Source organism: Fringilla coelebs (genome assembly GCF_963513975.1).
Source record: "Fringilla coelebs genome assembly, chromosome: 8".
In the NCBI taxonomy this organism is placed as follows: domain Eukaryota; kingdom Metazoa; phylum Chordata; class Aves; order Passeriformes; family Fringillidae; genus Fringilla; species Fringilla coelebs.
This window is the reverse complement of record NC_140066.1, coordinates 12,255,669-12,275,656: the sequence shown is the minus strand read 5'-3', so window position 1 is coordinate 12,275,656 and position 19,988 is coordinate 12,255,669. Positions and strand designations below refer to the sequence as shown.

The following is a 19,988-nucleotide window of genomic DNA, read 5'->3' as shown; positions in this document are numbered from 1 at the left end:
GAATTTTGTGGGGCTCTGAAAACACTAGGAGGAGATTTGTTGTGTAAATGCCACACTAAGCTCCTGAAACCTACCACTCTATATAAAAGCTCGCGTTTTGTCTTTTTCAGATGGTCATTTGGAGTTCTGCTATGGGAGATTGTTACTTTAGGAGGCAATCCTTATCCAGGTATTGCTCCTGAAAGACTCTTCAACCTCCTAAAAACAGGCTATAGAATGGAGAGACCAGAAAACTGCAGTGAAGAAATGTAAGTAACTCTTGATCTGATTAGATTCAGAAAACATTAATAAGTATACTTGAAAAAAAAAGGTTTAATTAAATACCTCATAAATACTATTCTGTATTTCTTAGAGATATAGTCAAAATATGTCATGCTAAAGAATGTCATGAAATTAGCGAACAGTAAAGCGAGGGGAAAAAATTGCTGACAGAATGCCTACAGCTATATCCAAACCATTTGTAGGGTATTGAATAACATGCTTGCCAAACAATTTAAAGAGTCTGTACATTCAAAACTTCTGAGGGTGGGGGAAGGAGGAAACTTCCGTAAGACACAGTGGTAGCTGGAATATTCCGGAAAATGTCATAGTACTCTCTGCAACTTAAACAGATATTCCATGCACAGTCATTGTCTGTAAGTTTACAGAGGAAAAATGGGACCTTGGCCCAGAAATCTACACCCTTGAAGATAAAAATTTTCTGTGACTTGATAAGCCCATGGCTTTGGAGACAGTTCATAATTTTGTTTGCTGATTTATTAAAACACCGTCAATGTGAAGTATCTTCTGTCTCTGATCTTCCATGGCATTTGGAGCTGAGGTGTGATTTTATGTTCAGCCTGCAAATTTGATTGTGGTTGTGGTTTTTTGAAAGTTCCTAGGCTTTAATCATTGTGACCACTCTTTTTACTGGTTTTCAGTTGGAAGGATGCTTTCGCCACATCTGGGCTGAGAAAAAAAGGTTTTAATAAATAATGGTATAAACAATAGGTTTTTTAACGTACAGAGAAAAACATTAAGTATTTTCAAATTTAGGGCAGTGTAGCAGTTTACAAAAACAATTGGCAAATATCATCTAAGAAATGTATAATACTAATTTTTATTTGTTTCATCTCAGTGAGGAATACTCATTTCACAAACATTTTATGTCATTGATAATTATTAGTTTAGGCAAGCTGACCACATCTGAGTTTCTGGGATTTTTTAATTGAAACTAAATCATGGTTCTCTGACTTTTTTCAGATTTCATTCTGTTTTACTCAGAAATTTTTCTGACAGCTTGTGAAAGCCCACTTTAAGGACCATTTTTCTCAGATTGCATTTTCTCCTATACGCTGTCAAGTACAAGAGGGATCATGGATGAAGGCATAAAATGCAGTGCTTTTCAGTAGCTTCCTGTAGTTCTCATAGCCCACTGTTTCCACCTTTAGAGCACTTTTGTGGACAGATCACTCAGTCCTGAGAACAGCTGAGCCAGAAAAACGACATGAATGGCAGAGGTTGGGGATTTACACTTCCAGAACTTCCAATGTCTGTCTGCTACTCACTCAGCTCTAAAACTTTTCCTCTGTTCACTTTCCTTTCCACACTCGATATTATAGAAGGCAGTTAAAAAGAGAATAAATATAGGTTTAATCAAAAGAACAACAATTGAAGTAATCAAAAGAACATTAGTTTTTGCAAATAGTCTTAGACTAGGCTTCACTTTTAAGAAAAGTTTACAGAAATTTAAGAATTCGAACAAATGAAAACCAAAATTCTGCTTTTTGGTATAACAGCAGAGTTTTTCAGTTTGATACACAAATTTCTTCAGTGTCATATACAAAGTGAATTAGAAATCTGGCATGCTGCCCTACATTTGAGGTGGTCCCTTGAGAAAGTGAAACCTGAGACTACAGTCCTTCAAGGACAGCCAAGTGCATCATCATTTAAACTCATGGAGACTCTTGAAAATAAAAGGCCATTGTTGTGAGTGTCAGTTGTTGATTCCAGGGAACATTTAACGGTACTCACTGCAGAGATTGATGTACTTGTGGATGGCCTTTATGCCACAGTTAAGTTCAGTGCTGTGAGTCATTAGAGCAGAAGCATGAGCCATTTCTAACATTTGGGTTTTTTCCACCCTGTGACGGGTCCCAGGTACAACCTCATGTTGCGCTGCTGGAAGCAAGAAGCTGATAAAAGACCAACATTTACTGAGATCAGCAAGGAGCTAGAGAAGATGATGGTGAAGAGTAGGGTAAGTGTGGAAAGCATGGATTTTGAAAGTCTCTGTGATTTTTTTTGAGTTTGAATGTACAGAAATAATTACTTTTAAATTTTATTTTAAAGCAAAGTAACTTATTTTTCATCCAATCTTGAAGTATTTACTTATCTGCTTCCTTCTACATACATTCAGCTATTTGAAACCAGTATTATCTCTTCTAATAGCTTTGATGACTTCAGTCCAAAATGTAGATGGATTATCCTTAGCCTGTCTATTTTCTTTAAATAATAGGAATAATTTAAAAATTATTGTGAAAAGTTACTCCTAAATAAATAATGTTAGAGAGCCAGAACTAGAAGAATGTAGTATTTAATGCATTTTAAATTAGTTTAAAATGCTTCACATTCTTTTTTTTTTGCATCAAAGCAATTCAGCAACATAAATAAAAATCAACAAATTCTTATTGGTGACCTAAATATTTAGTTTTAGAACAGTGACCAAAGCTTTATTTGGCAATATTTACGTTGTTATTTTATGCATTGTTATGTAATTGCTTTTGTAAAATGATTATGAGATCTGAGTACCTTTAAGCATGCGTATGTCTCTCCATATATATATATTTCAGGCATGCATATGGATCAGGCACACCAGCAGCTGAAGGTCAAACAAAGCACTTAGGACAGGTTTTCAGTTTGTTCAGAGGTTTGTTTCAGAGGTTCTAGAGAAAGGTGAATGCAGTGGGTCTGTAGTTCCTTGCTGTAAAGAAAGCAGGTGCACATTTATGGGTTTTTACCCAAACAGCACCGCTGTCACATGCATTAATGCAGCTTTTTGTGTCTTTATTTCTCAGGACTACTTGGACCTTGCAGCTTCCACGCCCTCCGATTCCTTACTGTACGATGATGGGCTCTCCGAAGAGGAGACACCTCTCGTGGACTGTAATAATGCTCCCCTCCCTCGAACCCTCCCTTCCACATGGATTGAAAACAAACTCTATGGTAGAATTTCACATGCATTTACTAGATTCTAGCAACACACAAAAAAAAGTTGATTTTTCTTCTGCACTGTTCTCAGACTCTGTAACCCCATTACAGTGTTTCTTGTCTGAATGAAGCCAATCAAAAATTGCTTGGAAGCTTTTTTTGGGTTGTTTTTTTGTTTGTTTGTTTGTTTTTTCTTTTGGTAAATGTCAAAGTTTGCATCAGGATCATCCTTTAGTCATTTTGCAGCTGTGTCTAAAATAAACATTTTAAAAGGATGTGAAAATAAGTAAAGTTACTAGATATCATACAGTAAAAACAAAAAAAAAAAGATCAGGGAAGTATTCTCAGGGGAAATATAAAATGCTAATGAGTATCTAATTCAACTATCCTGTTGGGGGAGGCTACAACATTTAAAATATGTTAGATTCTGCACCTCTAATTTAAGCAATAGACTTTTTTTTAATACTGTTTTTTGCCATAACTCAGTGATAAGACTCATCTGCAACATTTTTCATTTATTCATAAGGATGTCTAAATTTCAGCTGCTATTAGTACATTTTGGATCTCTAAGCTGAAATGTATTTAATGTATCATAGGATGAAAACAGATTATTATATACAGAAGGTAGAAATACTGTATATAAATATTATATACAGAATAAACTGACATGTAAAATCCTTTGAAAACTTAATTAACAATGGGCATTTTGAAAATATCAGCTGTTTTCACGTCCTTTGATTTGTTATGAACATGTTAGTACTAAACCTCGACTCAATGATGTAGCAAGTGTTTTTAAAAAGAACATGTGCTTTCATATTGTGATGGTGAGATGGACAGTAAAAATGGTTCTTGCCAAAACTCCTATATTTTGTCTTCTGATTAAATATTCTACATGGTTTTAGATACTTACTAACATCAGATACTTTTTTCATTCTTCAAGCAGTATGACTTTTGAAAAGTTGGATCTTTTAGTTTAAAAGTTGCCATTAATACATGGCTTTGGGTCTATTTTTGATCTATACCTTAGCTATTATTTTCTTCATTAGGTTTTCTCAACTCATGTTGATTTTGGGGCACTTAGTGAAGTAGCAGAAAAAAGTTGCCACGAGGTTGGTGGCAGATACTGAATGCTTTATAAGCAACAGAATCAGATTTCTGTTTTTGAAAATCTCAACCCTGCTATGGTTCTGTGCTTGCACAGCTGAATCAACATGGTGCTAAGCACTCTGCATCCATTTTGGTTATCACTTGTGCCTGAACTCAGAAACAGTTACTGCACTCAATGCAAATAATTACGGGCCTGAAATACAACTTGAAATGCTGAATCAAGACAGGAGTGCTCAGCACTTTGTTGGACTTTATTCAGTTGCACTCCTGGGAATTCCTGAAATTGAGCAGGGAACCCCTGCTGGGGGTGTGAAAATGTCCCCAGAACCTCACTGAAGCCAAAGGAAAAGCACCCATTTAAGTAAATGGAAATATTCTATCATTGAAATGGACTTTGGATCCTGTCCCAAATAGGTTTATTAATTCTTGGAGCATTTCCTGTACAGCAAGAACTTTCTCTTGCAAAGCAATATATTGCTACATGATTGTTAAAATATAAAATTATGGAAAGTTGGAGGCTTATGAGAAGAACAATTCTTAGCTTTTTATTATGCACATGTGCATGCACGCACACAATTTTTTATTGAGTAAGCACTTTAATTTATCCAGGTTTTTTGCCTGCATCTGAATTTCTGCTTCAGGAATTTCAGAACATCATTTATATTAATTGATTTGGGACAAAATCCAGTGGACTGGCTTAAAGTATTGAAGGGAGTTTTGCCAAGGGCCTTACTGTCTGCACGTGAAGTTATGGTTCTTCAGTGCAGAAAAAATTATCTGTTTTCATTTTTAGGCATGTCATACCCGAACTGGCCTGAGGAGAGCCCCGTTCCACTCACAAGATTCGATGGCACTAACTCTGTGTTTTCAAGATATGCAAATGATAGTGTATATGCTAACTGGATGGTTTCACACTCAGCGGCAAAATTTATGGACAAGTTTGATAGCTAAAATTTTCTTTGTGAAAGGTAATGGACTCCTGAGGAAAGCAAGGAGGCAAAGAGTGAGAAGTCCATTGACTTGTTCTTTGTAACATCAGCAACTAACTTTAGAATTGGCAAATCCCTTTACTGGTAGTTTTGCAAGTGTGTTATTTATGCTGAAGACTATAATTGGTACTCTCCCCTTTCAGAAAACATATCAAGCTGGATAAGAGTTGCAGTTCTGGTACTTCTTTCTAAGTTGCCAGTTTGCATATGGTTCTATTTGGCAACTTCTTAGTGCAAAGGGCCTTGCACCTCATCCTCAGTGGTTTTTAGACTAACCATCCTGTGTTACTGCGTTCTGAGATGGTAAAACATACTTGAACTGCTACTTTTATAGCAGTTATAGCTGTTAGCATATAACCACTTGACCTAAGCAGGAAGCACAAACAATATATCGAAGGGAGGAGGGAAACAGGCTCCCAGATTACTGAACTTGCTGTCAAATGACAAGTGTTAGAATGATGTTGGCACTAACAAAGCAAATATCTTGGTTTGGAAGCAAACATTTAGTAACTCAATAGAGGACTTGAGATTCAACATTTGAAGTCTTGTAAAATGTATTGTCTTGTCTTAATGAGAAGAGAATTTGTTTTATTAGTCTTAACTTCTCTTACCTTTAGCACAATGGAGATAAATTTGATACAAGATAAGCTGTATAGACTGATGGCAATCAAGAATGTTTGTCTGACACATTTACTTTCCATCACTTTCCATATTAGTAATGTTAAAACATACAGTCTTGTACAATCATAGTTTCTTTTATGAGTTATAAATAAGCTACGCAGGATTTTTAGACTGAATTCATATAATAGAATAGTAACATCATAGTTTGTGTTGAAGGGAACTTGGAAGTCATCTAGTTCCAACTCCCTGCCCTGCTGCCCATTCCTGTGTTGTGGGGAGGGACACCTTCCACTAAACCAGGTTGCTCAAATTCCCATCCAACCTGGACTTGAACACTGCCAGGGATGTGGCATCCACAACTTCTCTGGGCAACCTGTTCCAGTACCTCACCACCTTCACAGTAAAGAACTTCTTTTTAGTATCTAACCTAAACCTGCCTTCCTTCAGTTTAAAGCCATTTCCCTATCTTAATGTTACATGCTCCGATAAAAACTCCCTGTCCAGCTTTCCTGTAGCTCCTTTAGGAAGGCTGCTCTAAGATCTTGCCAGAGCCTTCTCTTCTCCAAGCTGAACAGCCCAAACTCTCTCAGCCTGTCTTTATAGGAGAGATGCTCAGCCCTCTGACAGTCTTTGTGACTCTTGTCTGGACCTGCTCCAACAGGTCCATGAAGTCCTTATGCTGGGGATGCCAGAGCTCATGCAGCACTCTGGGTCGGGTCTCACAAGAATAGAGTAGAGGGGGACATGCCCCTCCTTGACCTGCTCCCCACACTGCTTTTGATATAGCCTGGGATACAGTGGGCTTGTTGGGCTGTAAAAATATATTCCCTGGTCATATTGAGCATCTCATCAATCAACACCCCCAAGTCCTTTTCCCCCGGGCTGCTCTCAGTCCATTCTCCAGCCATCCTGTCTTTGTGCTGGGACTGCCCTGACCCAGGTGCAGAACCTTGTCTTGCCTTGATGAATTTGATGAGGCTTGTGTGGGCCCACATCTGAAGCCTTTCAAGGTCCCTGTGGATGGCATTGTGTCAGCTGCACCACACAGCCTGGTGTCACTGAAAAACTTGCTGAGGGTGCCTCAATCCTGCTGTCGATGCTGCTGACAAAGGTGTCAGACAGTCCCAATACCAACCCCTGAGGAGCTCATCACTGGTCTCCACTTGGACATTGAACTCTGAGTGTGACCATCCAGACAATTCCGTATCCACCATCCTTCAAATCCATGCCTCTCCAGTTTCAAGACAAGGATGTAATGTAAGACAGTGTTGAATGCTCTGCACAAGTCTGGGTAGATGGCATCAATAACTCTTCTCTTACCAACCAGCACTGTAAACCTGTCATAGAAGGATGTTTGTAGGGTTTGCCCTTAGTGATGCCATGTCACCTCATTTTCCATATTTTGTCATCAGGTTCCATGGACTTGTGGACCCTCACTTTCCTTAGCTGGTTCAGAACCTCGTCTTCCCCTTTGGTGGGAGTTTCTTTATTCTCACAGTCCCTGCCTTTGCCACCTTGGCAAAGGGGCCCATGCAAACTTGGCCCTCAGTGGCTGAAGAACAGGCTGGTGAAGACCAAGGCAAAAATGTACTCAATGACATTGAGTACCTCAGACTTCTCCATGTCCCAGGTAACCAAGTCTCTCGTTTCTTTCCAGAGAAGGCTCACATTTTCACCTAAGTACCTGTTTTTTTTTTTGTTGCCCTTGATGTCCTTGGCTAGATAGAATTCAATCAGGGCTTTAGCTTCCTAACCTGATCCCTGGCTGCTTGGACAATTTCTCTGTATTCCTCTCAGGCTGTCTGTCCTTGCTTTCATCCTTTTTCTATGGGGGAAGCATAGGCTTCCTTTTTGTGTTTGCGTTTGTCCAGGAGCTCCGTGTTCATCCATGACATTTCTGCCTGACTTCCTCTTTGTTGCATTGGTCCTGACCTTGCAAGAGGTGATCCTTGAATATTAACAAGCCTTCTTGGGTCACTCTTCCTTTCAGGGCTTTATCCCATGGTACTCTACCCAGAAGATCCCTGAAGAGGCCAAGGTGTGCCTTCCTGATGTCCAGGTTAGTGAGCTTGCTGTGTGCCTCCTCGCTGGCCTGAGGATATTGAAGTCCACCATTTCATGGTCGTTGCAGCCAAGGCTGCCCTTGAGATTCACATTCCCCACCAGCCTCTCCTTGTTGGAAAGAACAAGGTCCAGCATAGTAACTCTCCTCGTTTACTCCTCGGTCACTTGGAGAAGTAAGTTATCCATGTATTCCAAGAATCTCTTGGATTGCTCATGCCTTGCTGTGTTGTCCCTCCAATGGATATTGGGGTAGTTGAAGTCCCCCATGAGGACCAGGGCTATGAATATGAGGCAGCACCTCTCTGTCTGTAGAGGGTCTCATCTGCTTGGGCGGCCTTAGACTCCCACTGTAATGTCACTTGTCCTTGCCCTCCCTTTAATCCTCGCCCATAAACTCCTCATCCAACCCCAGTATAGCTCCAAACACTTCATGTGGTCGTGGACATAGAGGGTAACATCCCTTTCTCCTGTTTTCTGCCTGTCCTTCCTAAAGGGCCTGTATCCTTCTGCTCCGACACTCCAGTCATAGGAGCCATCCTACCACATACCTGATGCCAGTAAGCTCACAGCCCTGCAGGTGTGCAGTCTCCTGCTGCTCTTGTTTAACCCTCCATGCTATGTGCATTTGCAAAAAGGCATTTCAGTTGTGCCTCTGATGGAGCCGACTTACTGGCAGGAATGGCTGGAATTCCCTTGCACAGCACTTCAGGTTCTCTCTTGCTGATTTGCAATCCCTCTCCAAGCTCTGGGCATCCCTTCCTGGTGCTGGCATCAAATGAGTGGAGTGGAATGGAATGGATTGAGGATTCCCTCTCTCAGCAACTTCAGTGTAAGCCTTCTGCACCAGCTTGGCAAGCCTGTGACGAGAGATGCTCTGGCCGTTCCTGGCAGGTGGGCCCCCATCAGACTCTGCCAGCCCAGGCTTTCAGCACGAGTCCCCAGGAGCAGCCAGACCCCTGGCTGTGGCACTAGACCCCTAACCATTTGCTGATTTGCCAGATTCACCTGGCCCTTTCAAAGCCCTTCCCTTTGATAGGAAGGACTGGTGAAAGAGCTGCCAGCACTTGAGTCCCTCAGCGCCACTCCAAGGGATCTGTAATGTCCTTGGATGCCCCTCAGAGCACTCCTGGCTGTATCGCAGGTGCACACAAGGAACAACAGCAGCAGATAATGGTCAGGAGACTGTATGGGGCTCTGGGTGACAACCCTGCTGCAGCTCTCTGGTAATCAGTCAGGTTGATTACTCCGTGCCTCTCAGAGGAGAGTCCCCTGCTGCTCTCACCTGTCACCTTTGCTGGGTGTGCTGGTTGTTAGACGGGGAGCAGATGGGGCTGCCTGACTCAGCTCTAGCCTCACCCCTGATGGGATGGGTGCTCCCTTTCCAGCCTGCAGAGTGCTGAAGTAGTTCTGCAAGGTCACCTCAGGCTTCAGGGAAGTCACTTCCTCCTTGTCATTTCAAGTTTCCATTCTTTTGCCTTACTGACACCCCTCCTCCCTTCTGTGTGTGCATGGGGGGGGATTTTGCCTCTTTGGCTGTGGGTTTACTGCAGGCTGCTCTTGGAACCAGCCATCCAACTCCTTCACAGCCTGAAGTTATGTAGCCTTCTCATCCCCTCCTGCAGCTCTGCCACAGGACATCCTCTGCCTCAGCACATCTTTTGCAGATTTTCAAGTACAGAGATTTTGTTTGCAGTCTTGTTTAAGTGGGTTGGAGACCTCCTCTCAGTTCCAAATATACTGCCAAGCACAGGACACTGCCATGACATAATTCCAAATAAAGCTATTACCTTGAAAGTAACAAATAAAAAACAGTTGCACAGAAAACATTGGTCTAAAACTCTGCTGTTGAAACTACTCAAGGCACATGTCACTGGAATTTGTTAAGGTGGAATATGAAAGTGTTGTCTTTACAAAAGTGACATTCGGGAGAAAAATCAGACTGTGAGTCATGTTCTGTGTGGAAGAGTAAATGATCAGCACTACTTTTGTCTTTATTTTTAATCTACCATGGTTAAGGGTAACCTTTCGTTTGCTGCAAATGTTGGGATGTAAATCCCAAGTGACTCGTTGTTAGCGTTGTGATGGTTATTCTAAATAATCCAATTCTACCAAAGCTTGCTCCTGTCACAGTCCAATTTAGATGTTTCAGATCTGTTTTCAGATGTTGTTTTGTGTATCAACTTTATGTTTCCATTAAAGTCTGTGATTTCAGAAACATGGTCTTGAGTCAGACTGCCAAAACCTGAACACAGATTTTCATTTTGCAGAAAGTGGGATATGAAGTTGTGTGTTGGAATTGAAAGAGCTTCCCTGTTGGACTACATACTTGATCCTGTCCTAGCTTCAGAAAAGCTGTAGGCACAGCAACTTTTCCTTTGCACAGACATTTGCCATGTTGAGTAATCTTATGCATAGCAAACACTCAGCTCTGAATGCAGGAGGGGCTCTGCTGTGACACCACAGCGATCTTCATTGGCATGACACGACTGTCAGAGTGCACACTTGGGAAACAAAGGGCACTGAAAATTCATCTCTTTATATGGGCTGTTCTACTGAGAGATCTACAAAAAAGGAGACAAAAATTACACTTGTGGTAACTTTATGGTTTGTCTAGTTGTTTTCCTGCATCTTATGTAAATGGGAATTTCTCACTTTCCATGAGCAACCAAGACATCAAGATTTTTGGTTTTGTTTGGGTTTTTTTCTTCCTTAAATGAAGAATGTAACTTTATCCAGTGTTTTCAGCAACAGTATGCAACTGAGAGATGTGAAACACCCAGTTTCTGATCCAACAGTCCTGTGAGAACACTGCAGTACAGGAGGTGAGCGGGACAGTAAGTGATGCTGAAATAACCAGCGGATACAGGGAGTAAGTAGTGTGTACTTTGGACTTTCAGCGTAAGTCAGTGCTGTTTCAACCATTAATTTGTGTGAAAATGTCACTAATAGTTATTGCTACCTATGCTACTGGACAGAGGTCCTGCATACAAAATACATACATGGCCCATAATTACAGAGAGCATGCACAATCACCTGCATTAAGTGCAGTTTAATGAAAAATTACATGTTTCCTGATCCAATTAATTTTAACTCCTTTCCTGTTCATGAATGTTGGCAAGAAATAGATTATTGCTTTTAAGTATTCATTCATAATATAAAAGTTTCTTGTGTCTTCTGTGTATGCTATTTTTGTAAATATTTCCCTTGAAGTGTTTCCTGTTTGTTCTGTGTTGCTACTAGTGAAAATGGTGACAATTTTGTTTCAGTTCCTCTTTGGAGAGTAAATGTACTTCCCACATGGGAAAAAAGTGATAGAGCAGATGATTATTTCCATTGGTGCCAGAAATACTTAAGCACTTGGCTGCCCTGAGGAAAGTGAATTCAGAGGGAGCAAATGACTCACCTAAATATAGAGGTTGGAGGCAATAACTTTCTTAAAATTTCTGCCAACCTTTTCTAAATATCTGCAGAAATGACATGGTTTACCTGATCTGTGCTTTGAGTTGTGACAGATGGGGGAGAGCATGAATCTTACATGTCAGTACAGTCCTTAGAGCAGCACAAGGAAATCATTGCAATATTGGTTTCCACAAACTTCCAGAGGTAGGATACTCAGAAAATCTACTGTGAGGTTGCAAATTTTAATTTTCAGAAATTAGGGCTGTTTCATATAGTAGAAGTTCTTGAAAATATTGTCCCATGGATATGAGGTACATAATATTTAATTAATTGGGATTTTGCAACTTCATCTCACCTGAAAGCATTTTCATATGGATTACAGAGTAATCTAAACAATGAGAACAGTTTAAGAGCATTGCAGTTGTACTTCAGATTTGAAATCCTGAACAATTCAGCCTCAATCTGGCTGATCATCACTGCAGTTCCTAGTCTGATTTTTTCTTCTCTCAGCAGGTCACATAACTTATTGTTAAAGCCCTTGTATAATTCTTCAGCTGTTCAGGGCATTCCTTCTTGACATGATCAGGATTGAAAGAGTTTGATGTGAACACTGATTTTCATTTGGAACATGTGCCATTTTCATAGCTTCCTGCCAATGCAATTTCCTTTCTGAATTTACTGTGCTTAAGGATGGAAGTATTTTAAAATTTTAATAAAACCAAATCAAATGAATATGCATTTTAAGCATTTGGTTTGCAAAGAATCTTGAAGAATGGAGATGCCTGTATTTAGGTATGCCTGTATTTAGGTATATTTGAAAGTTATTTTGGGGTGAAAAAACCCCAAAAACTCCACTTAGTTTTTCAGAGAATGTAATGTGGTGTAAGCTGTAGCCCAGTGCAAATCAGTAAACCAATAGAATGCACTCATCCTCCTTTTTTTTTTTTTGCCAAACTGCTGCCAATAACAAGAATAGTATCCCTTTATTGAAGAGTATTTCACAAAAAAGGAAGAGATTCAGAATAAATTCTTGTCTGTTGTAAAAGCACATGTCAAAAGGGTGGAATCCCAAGTAAGGGGTGAGGGGACAGATGAGGAGGCTAAGAAATTAGAGGACTGATCTCATTCCTTGAGAAAGCTGGTAAGGATTCATCTTCAGATGATTAAAAAACTTGGAAGATCATTGTAAAGACTGAAATGTGGGAAAAGTGTATTAAAAGATCCAGGAGATCAATACCAGGGCCATAGTATATTTTTTAAAAATGTGTACAGAGCTTTGAGAACCAGCCAGTGAGAAACAAACAGGGTTAACTGTTCTCCAAGATAGTTTTGGTGTGGTTAAGAATGTCAGCAGAAGACAAGAATTATTCTTTCTGGTACAGGGTATAAATAATTGAGGGAGATTTTAGCATCGAGTTAGGAAATCACTGCAATCCATACTTCACTGTTTCTTCTGTGCAGAGGCTTTCTGAACAGTGGCCTGGTCCAGCCAGCAAACAGAAAGGCATGAAGTTTATGCAGCCTGTAGGGATTTTGTTTTAAAACATTGCAATTGGAGGTGTAACACAGTGTTGTTCTTTCAGGATCATTTGTTAAAATGAATTGTAACAGTTTGTTAAATACAGAGGAAAAACAGATGATGTGAGTTTTTGTAGAAATACTATGAAGAATAATTTATACTGCAGAATATTGATCCCCATTTTTACATGCACAAAGATAAAGTGAGCAATCAAGTTAGGTTACAGCAAGTTACCATCAGAGACAACTTTGTAACCAACAGAAATAATGTTTATGGAATCAATTCTATTTGCTTACTGAGTCTCCATTATGGTTTCCTCGTGTTAGAAAATGTGAAATGCATGCTTTGAAATGCTAGACCCTTAAACTAGAGATTGCTTCTAATTGTTATGGTTTCAAATGAGAATTATGTTTCCTAGGCAATACATAACAGAACACTATTCAAGGGTATTAAACCTTGAAACGCAGTGATATGAGTAGCCCTTATTACCTTTATTGCTATGAAAGGCATCAAGTCTATGCTGAAGACCTTGTCATACAAGATTTAAGCATAGCTCAGGGGGAGCAGAAAACATACATAAAATTATCAGCAGCATTTTAGCATTCACAAGTTAAGCTGTTTTTTCACCTCCTACACACGGCCAAATTTTACTATTTGCATTTGTCTGCACTCATAATGAACATCTTCATGTTGTGAGTGTACATCAGTAATTTAAGCACAACTTGCAAACAGCTTCTAAGATGCTTGAGTTGCAGAAAAAGTCAGTTTGAAAAAGCATTTTATGTCTGTGCTTATCCTGTCATAAATATGATTTGTTTTTTAAAATAGTGCAAATCCTTGCTTGTCTAGCATAGTGCCAGAACTGGTAACTGACATTCTTTATATTTAAATTAAAAAGAGAATGAAACTGAAATAGAAATGTCATTTATAACGATTCAATTCCATCTAATAAATACTTCTGGACTTGATATTCCATAATTTAAATGGGGTGCAGGCTACCAGATCAGGTCCCTCTCATTCTAGTTCTAAAAATAGGGACAGGAAAGGAGAAGCAAGAACACATTTTCCTTGCTCTTGAGAAGGAGTGGGAACAAATTCAAGTGATTTTCAAAATGTTCAGCTCTCCTGTAATTGCATTTCCAATGTAAAATCTTGCTTTGAATTAATTTGATTTGGAGTTTCATTTTACCAACAGATGTGAGTCATTGTAAGATGCTCATTAGCAAAACTTTTTCCTAACAAAGATAAAACAATCATTACAAGTCAGCAATTAAAGAGGACTTGTGAGACTGCTAGGAATGCAGTGACATTTGATCCTGACTTTGCAAATCAGTTCATCCTTACCCATTGGTTTTATAATGATAACAGTGAAGTCTCAACAGCAAACTTTAACACTTTTCCAAAATCAGCCACTGCTTTTATGCACCACAGGAACAGATGCCAATTTCCATGAAAATCTAAACAAAGTATTTTCAACTGCTCAACTGAGGTATGGTATTTTTTTTCTGGTTGTCTGTTGATATTCTGTGGTACCCAGGAGGGTTCTCTCTTGACAAGGGAACCTTCCTTTTGCCCTTTCTTAACTCTGTTACAGCCCTGTGAGAGTTTTTCAGTCATTGGAAAAGTACTGCTAATAAAATCAGAGTAGTTAGGTGATTTATTATTACTTCCATGCCATTTTATGGGAGGAGTTTAAAAATATGAAAAATGTTGCACTTAAAAACATTTTAATGATGTATATGTAACAATGAATGGCACCAGAAACAAGAGAAACAAATAATTTGTTTTATGAACTGGCTGAAGTTCTTACTCAAATGGAGGAAGATATTTTTTGGGCAGTGACAGACATGTCTTAACAGTAGCAAAAAAACCCAAACCCTAAACTGGAGTAGATAAATATTGCAAACAATGGAGCAGCAAGTACAGACAATAGAAGTTCTTAGTCTCTGGTTCTCTCTAGTGAATGAAGAAATGAACACTGGCTTTGTACTATTTACTAAACTATCAGCATGGATGATCAGCTCTGTCCTGTGCCTTTCTACAGTTTTGCTTTTATTTTGTGTGGAAGGTGGTGGTGGTTTTATTGACTGTTGGGCAGACTCAGTGGGTACACCTGGTCATGCAGTAGCACGTATTAAATACTGATATACTGAGTATTTTGTGTAAAACATGAACGTCAGATTAAGAAAGCCCAAATATTTCTCTCTAGAGAGATTGCACTACTGTAAATATTTATCTGAATAACTTGAGCTTTGGTGCATGTGGCCTTCAAGCACAGAAAAAACCGCCAACCAGATAACCAGCCAAAAGACCTTGATAATTTATATTGTTATCTCATCATACAAGCAGTGTTCATGAAAGATTTTCTGGCTTGAATTTCATATAATTCTTTAGCTGCATCCTAGGTAGTCCAGTCTACAATTTAAAAAGTAATTTAATAGAATTGATTTTAAATATGTTACTTTATAGTATTCATTGATTAATGTTCTCCAGTACTGAAGGACAAAAAAAAAGGAATGTGTAATTTTTTAGTAGGTTTTGCATAACACCAAGTCTTCCAGTCAAAACCCTCCTATTTGTTTTCCATTCTAGGCACAGAGTATGGTTTCTTGGACTTTGTTTCAGAGCTGCTTTGCAGTCAATGTATTCGTGACACAATTTTCTTCTCTTTTTAGAAAAATGCCTACAGCACTTCTTGGTGCTATTAGACAGAAGCTATATAGTAAAGGTGTTTTGGAATAGTCAGAAATAAACCAGTATAGAATTCCAGCAGTACCTACATGGATTACTTTCCATATATGTTGTTACTGCTGACTCTGATGTGATACCCTGGTGCAGCTGCAAGTGAGCAGTGGAACTGTGGGCACACAACCCATTGTTCCTGCCAGGAAAAACAAGGCCATGTGGCCAGGAAAATGCTCAGCCATCACTGTAGAATATTGCCTCCTGCTCTCAGCTGGAGCAGCAGCAGAGCCCAGGCCTTTAATGCAGCTCCCCACTTGTCCCCTTCTGTATTCATTTCCTCCATGGCACCAGCCAGAGCAACACTGTACTGGTGGTACAGGAATGTTTCCACAATCCATTTGCTGCTGTCACAGAGCCTGGTAAACATTTGTTGCTAACAGCAACTATATGTTGGTTTCAAAGAGAAAAAGTTATTTGAAGAGATTGTATCAAAAAAATTCCGATTTATCCTTCCATACACTTTTCCAGATGCTAAACTATCACTATTCAAAGAAAAAAAGCAAGTAGACTACAGTAAGCACTTCTGTTATCAGAAGAAAGCTTTTCCAGATAGCAGATAAAACTAAATCTTATTTACATTCACTTACAGCTGTGATTGTATTGATTATGTTTTTATAAGGAACATCTATTTTCATGAATTAGTATACCATAATTATTGAGTCTACTTTAATGTATGAAAGGACTCTGTATAAATTTTAAGTCAGTTGATACTGTTTTCTAATGAGAATTTTTGAAAGGAAGTAATTTAGCAACTGTGATCCCAAAACAACAGGAAATGAGCAATCCATAGCAGTTCATTTACCAAACATCATATAAATTATATGTTTCTGAGTCCAAAATTCAGTACATTATAATACCAAAGAATTACTATTTATTTGATCCCAAAACACTACATGAAAAAATGCAGTCCTTCAGCACTCAAAGATGTAAAGGCTAAAAGCCTAGGCATTGACAAAAAGGAAATGTTGCTCAATGCAAAATAAAGGGCACAGTAACAATAAATACAGGAAGGTTTTTGCGTGGTATGTTGGTACAAACTAACTTCACAGATGAGCTGTCTATCCTAAAGCGAAGGTAAATCAAGGGATTATTGCAGTCTCTGAAAGCAGCGAGGTAAAACATCCTGGCATTCCAAGCGCCTGTACACGCGTCCTTGATGCCCCACGATGACAACACCACCGTGTCCTTTCAGAGGTCCAGAGCAAGCCCTGGACTGGGCTCTCAGTGCCCAACTGGTGCTGACACTGCTGCACTGCCAGCAGAGCCTGAGCTGGAGCGTGGCATTGCCCCAGGCAGGCGTGAGTTAATGCTGCTGAAGAGCATGGCCTCTCCCAAGACCCCGTTTCACTGCCCAGAGCAACAGGATGCCTTTGGGCAGGAGCAGTGACAAAGGGTTACAGAGTGGAACTTAGTGAGAAGATCGGATTGAGGATCTCGAAGGATGTAAATCACAATGATTAAAATATTGTAGGAGGGTGGATTTTGGGCTATTAAAATTTCTTCATGATTTTGCTTGCATTGTTCTGTATATGTTATAAATAATTTGCAACGCTTCAGGAAAAAGAAAGCGGTTTCACATGGGATCATGTTGGAATTGTGCCATCAGTGAAGCTGAGCTGTGGTATTTGACAAAAAGCCTTGTGTCAAGGCAAACTAATGACTATTGTTTGACAATTAAAGCTCAGAATTTTCAGGCAAAATAATGGACCATTTTTCTTAGTCTACATGCACGTTTCATTTTGGCTCAAGAGGTTAATAGAACAAAACTATCCTTTGTTGAAGGATTGCTTTTTTTCTTTTCTCCTTTGGCCTCATTTGCATTACTCCTTCACTTTGGTATCATGTTCTCAGATCAGCTCTTCTCTCTCTTTTTCTTTTGTTTCTTCCCCTCCAGCCCACACATATGCTTAAGAAAAAAAAAAGAAAAAAAAAAAGAAAAAAAAAAGAAAAAAAAAAGAAAACCAAAACCACTAGAGGCTGGAGCTAATGCTGTTCTGGAAAATGCTTCTTTTTTGAATAAGCTATTGCCAGCCAGCCACTTCCTTTCCCCCAACTGTACCAGTTTAAAAACAGTGTTTAGCAAAGTTTAGGGAAACATTTTTAAAGTCTGTCTCCTAAATAACCATCCTATCATACTATCCTATCATAATATTTTAGGGAAATTAAAAGCTGAGTCACATAAATATATAAATACATATACTATTGCTCTCAGATGCTAGGAGATCTGCAACTGCCTAAGAAAAATCCTGAGGCTGAAATGAATGGTATCTTAAAACACAGACACTTCCTAAATGTTTTATTTCCTGCTTTATTCACAAACAACATGGGAATTCCGCAGTACACCTGTAAGATTAACATCAAATAGGAACTATAATATCTGTCTGCATAAATATAAGTCTGAGTTATGAAGGAATATCTAATCTTAGAACAGCTTGTTCTGATAGAAGAATCAGGAAACTATACATATCACTGCACACCCATCGTTTTTCATGACATGGTCGACCTTTCATACAGAGATGACTATGAATACCCATGTTGTTCCCACGAGAGGTTAAGAAATCTATTTTTTCCTTCTCTGAGTCTGGAAAAAAAACAACCTTTCTGGTAGAGAAAAAATTCTGGTAAGCAGAGGAAACTGGCTCTTAGAAAAGAAGAAGAAGTGTCCTGTGTATAATGCCCTGGAAGGCCCTCTATAGCTCTCCCCACACAGCAGAAGCAAGCTCATGTGCAGCAAGGTGGCACCTGGGAAAACTGAAGGACAATATTCAGAGTCTGGTTGCTCTCTGCAGGCCAACCGGTGGGTGCTGCAGTGTCGTCAGAGTTTCTTTCAGATCTACAATATGGGGTTAGTTAACCAAATCAGTAATTTCAGTTATTTCCATTCTGTTATCTTGTATTCACAAATATTACGTCTACAGAACACTGCAGTCTCCAGTGTGTCAGTGTCTACTAAACTCCTACTCATTATCCACAACATAGATGACAAGCATGATGTTCAACAGTCATCTGTAACAGGCACGAGGTCAGGTTTAAAATAGTATATTTACATACTGTTTTAAAAGGGTAATAAAGCCACATTTACGTAGTTTGAGGAGTGCATATATGAATATTTAAAACCCTCTGATAATTCTCTTCTATGAATATATGTTTTAAGTATATCTTTGAGGGATACCTAAAATGATGATCTAGCATTGTGGCAAGTTTTAATGGCTAGGAAAGTGTCTGGATGGATGGATGGATGGTAACACCAGCCAAGTGTCTTCTTCCTGTTCATTTAAGGTAATCCCTGGAAAGACCTTTTGCTGTCTGAGGGCTTGAAATCTAGACTGAACAGATCTGGTCCTTGGACACCCAGCCCCCTCCCACGCTGTGTGTTGTAGCTATTTATGAACAAATGGGTTTATGCCTGCCTGAAGACAAAGGGCTACTCTGTGCTAAATGGGGAACAGATCTCAACAGAGCAGTAACGTGACAAAGGATGCAGCCTCTGCTGCTCAGACCATTGGGGCTCTGTTCTGGAAAGCCCTCAACACCTTTGAGGCAGGTGAACAGTCCCAGACAATCCTGCAGTGATGTCAAGTTAGGGGGTGCAGGCCTGTACCTAATAAGCCTTTACTGGCTTTCTCTGACTCTGTTTTCGATGAGCAGGACCAAAACCATTTGGTTCATAGTTCTGGAAGGACATTCTTATCTTACCTGCTTCCTGAGCTTTACCCTTTTAAACTGGTACAAGCCACCATTCATGCACGTGGCTGGAAGCTGCTTGAGTTCTCAAGCCTGGCTTCCCTTCAGGTAAAGCCCTGCAGAAAACTAATAATTAAAAAAAAAAGTGTAATGAAATGTTCTTCTGGAAATACAGCTGTACATAAATACTTGGATAAGTAAAAAATAATTATTGGAAAATTCTGGTTTTCGTTTCCACCATAAAGGCTGCATTTCAGGGTTTTGCTAACATGTGAGAAATCAGCATCACTGTGCTGCTGCTGGACCTCTGCGAGCCGTGGCAGGCAGAGCAGCTGTGCTGTCGGTGCCCGGGCAGGGTCACTGTCGGTGCCCGGGCAGCGGTGCGAGCGGGCAGCGCAGGGACCGGGAGCCTCCGGGCGCGCTCCGGGCCGCGGCGCTGAGGGGCCCGCCCGCGGGCGCGGCCGGCACAGCTGCGGAGGGCGCGTTGATCCGCTCCGCTCTCGCCCTCGGACGAGGGCTTCTCGCCGCTCCCGGGGCGCATCGGTGCACGACCGGCCCCCGCCTCAGGGGAGCGAAGGCGCCGCAGGGCGGGCTGCGGGAACGGAGGGAGGTCCCTCGGCCCCTCCCTGCAGCCGTGCGGCGGCGGCGGCGGCCCCGCTTCCCCCACGGTA

General features: G+C 40.1%; 1 protein-coding gene across 3 annotated transcripts in view; it reads left to right on the top strand.

Moving 5' to 3' along the window:
- Positions 1–10,176, top strand: part of RET (ret proto-oncogene) — a 78,312-nt gene extending 68,136 nt beyond the window's left edge. For 2 of the 3 annotated variants that reach the window (XM_084210476.1, XM_084210477.1), the window contains exons 17-19: positions 111–248; positions 2,140–2,239; positions 3,057–5,222. In XM_084210476.1, the coding sequence (XP_084066602.1) occupies positions 111–248; positions 2,140–2,239; positions 3,057–3,236 (418 nt within the window). In that variant the 3' untranslated portion in view covers positions 3,237–5,222. Of the gene's footprint in view, positions 1–110; positions 249–2,139; positions 2,240–3,056 lie in introns of all 3 variants that reach the window. The other variant, XM_084210478.1, reaches the window with a different exon arrangement.
- The last annotated feature ends 9,812 nt before the right edge of the window (positions 10,177–19,988 follow it).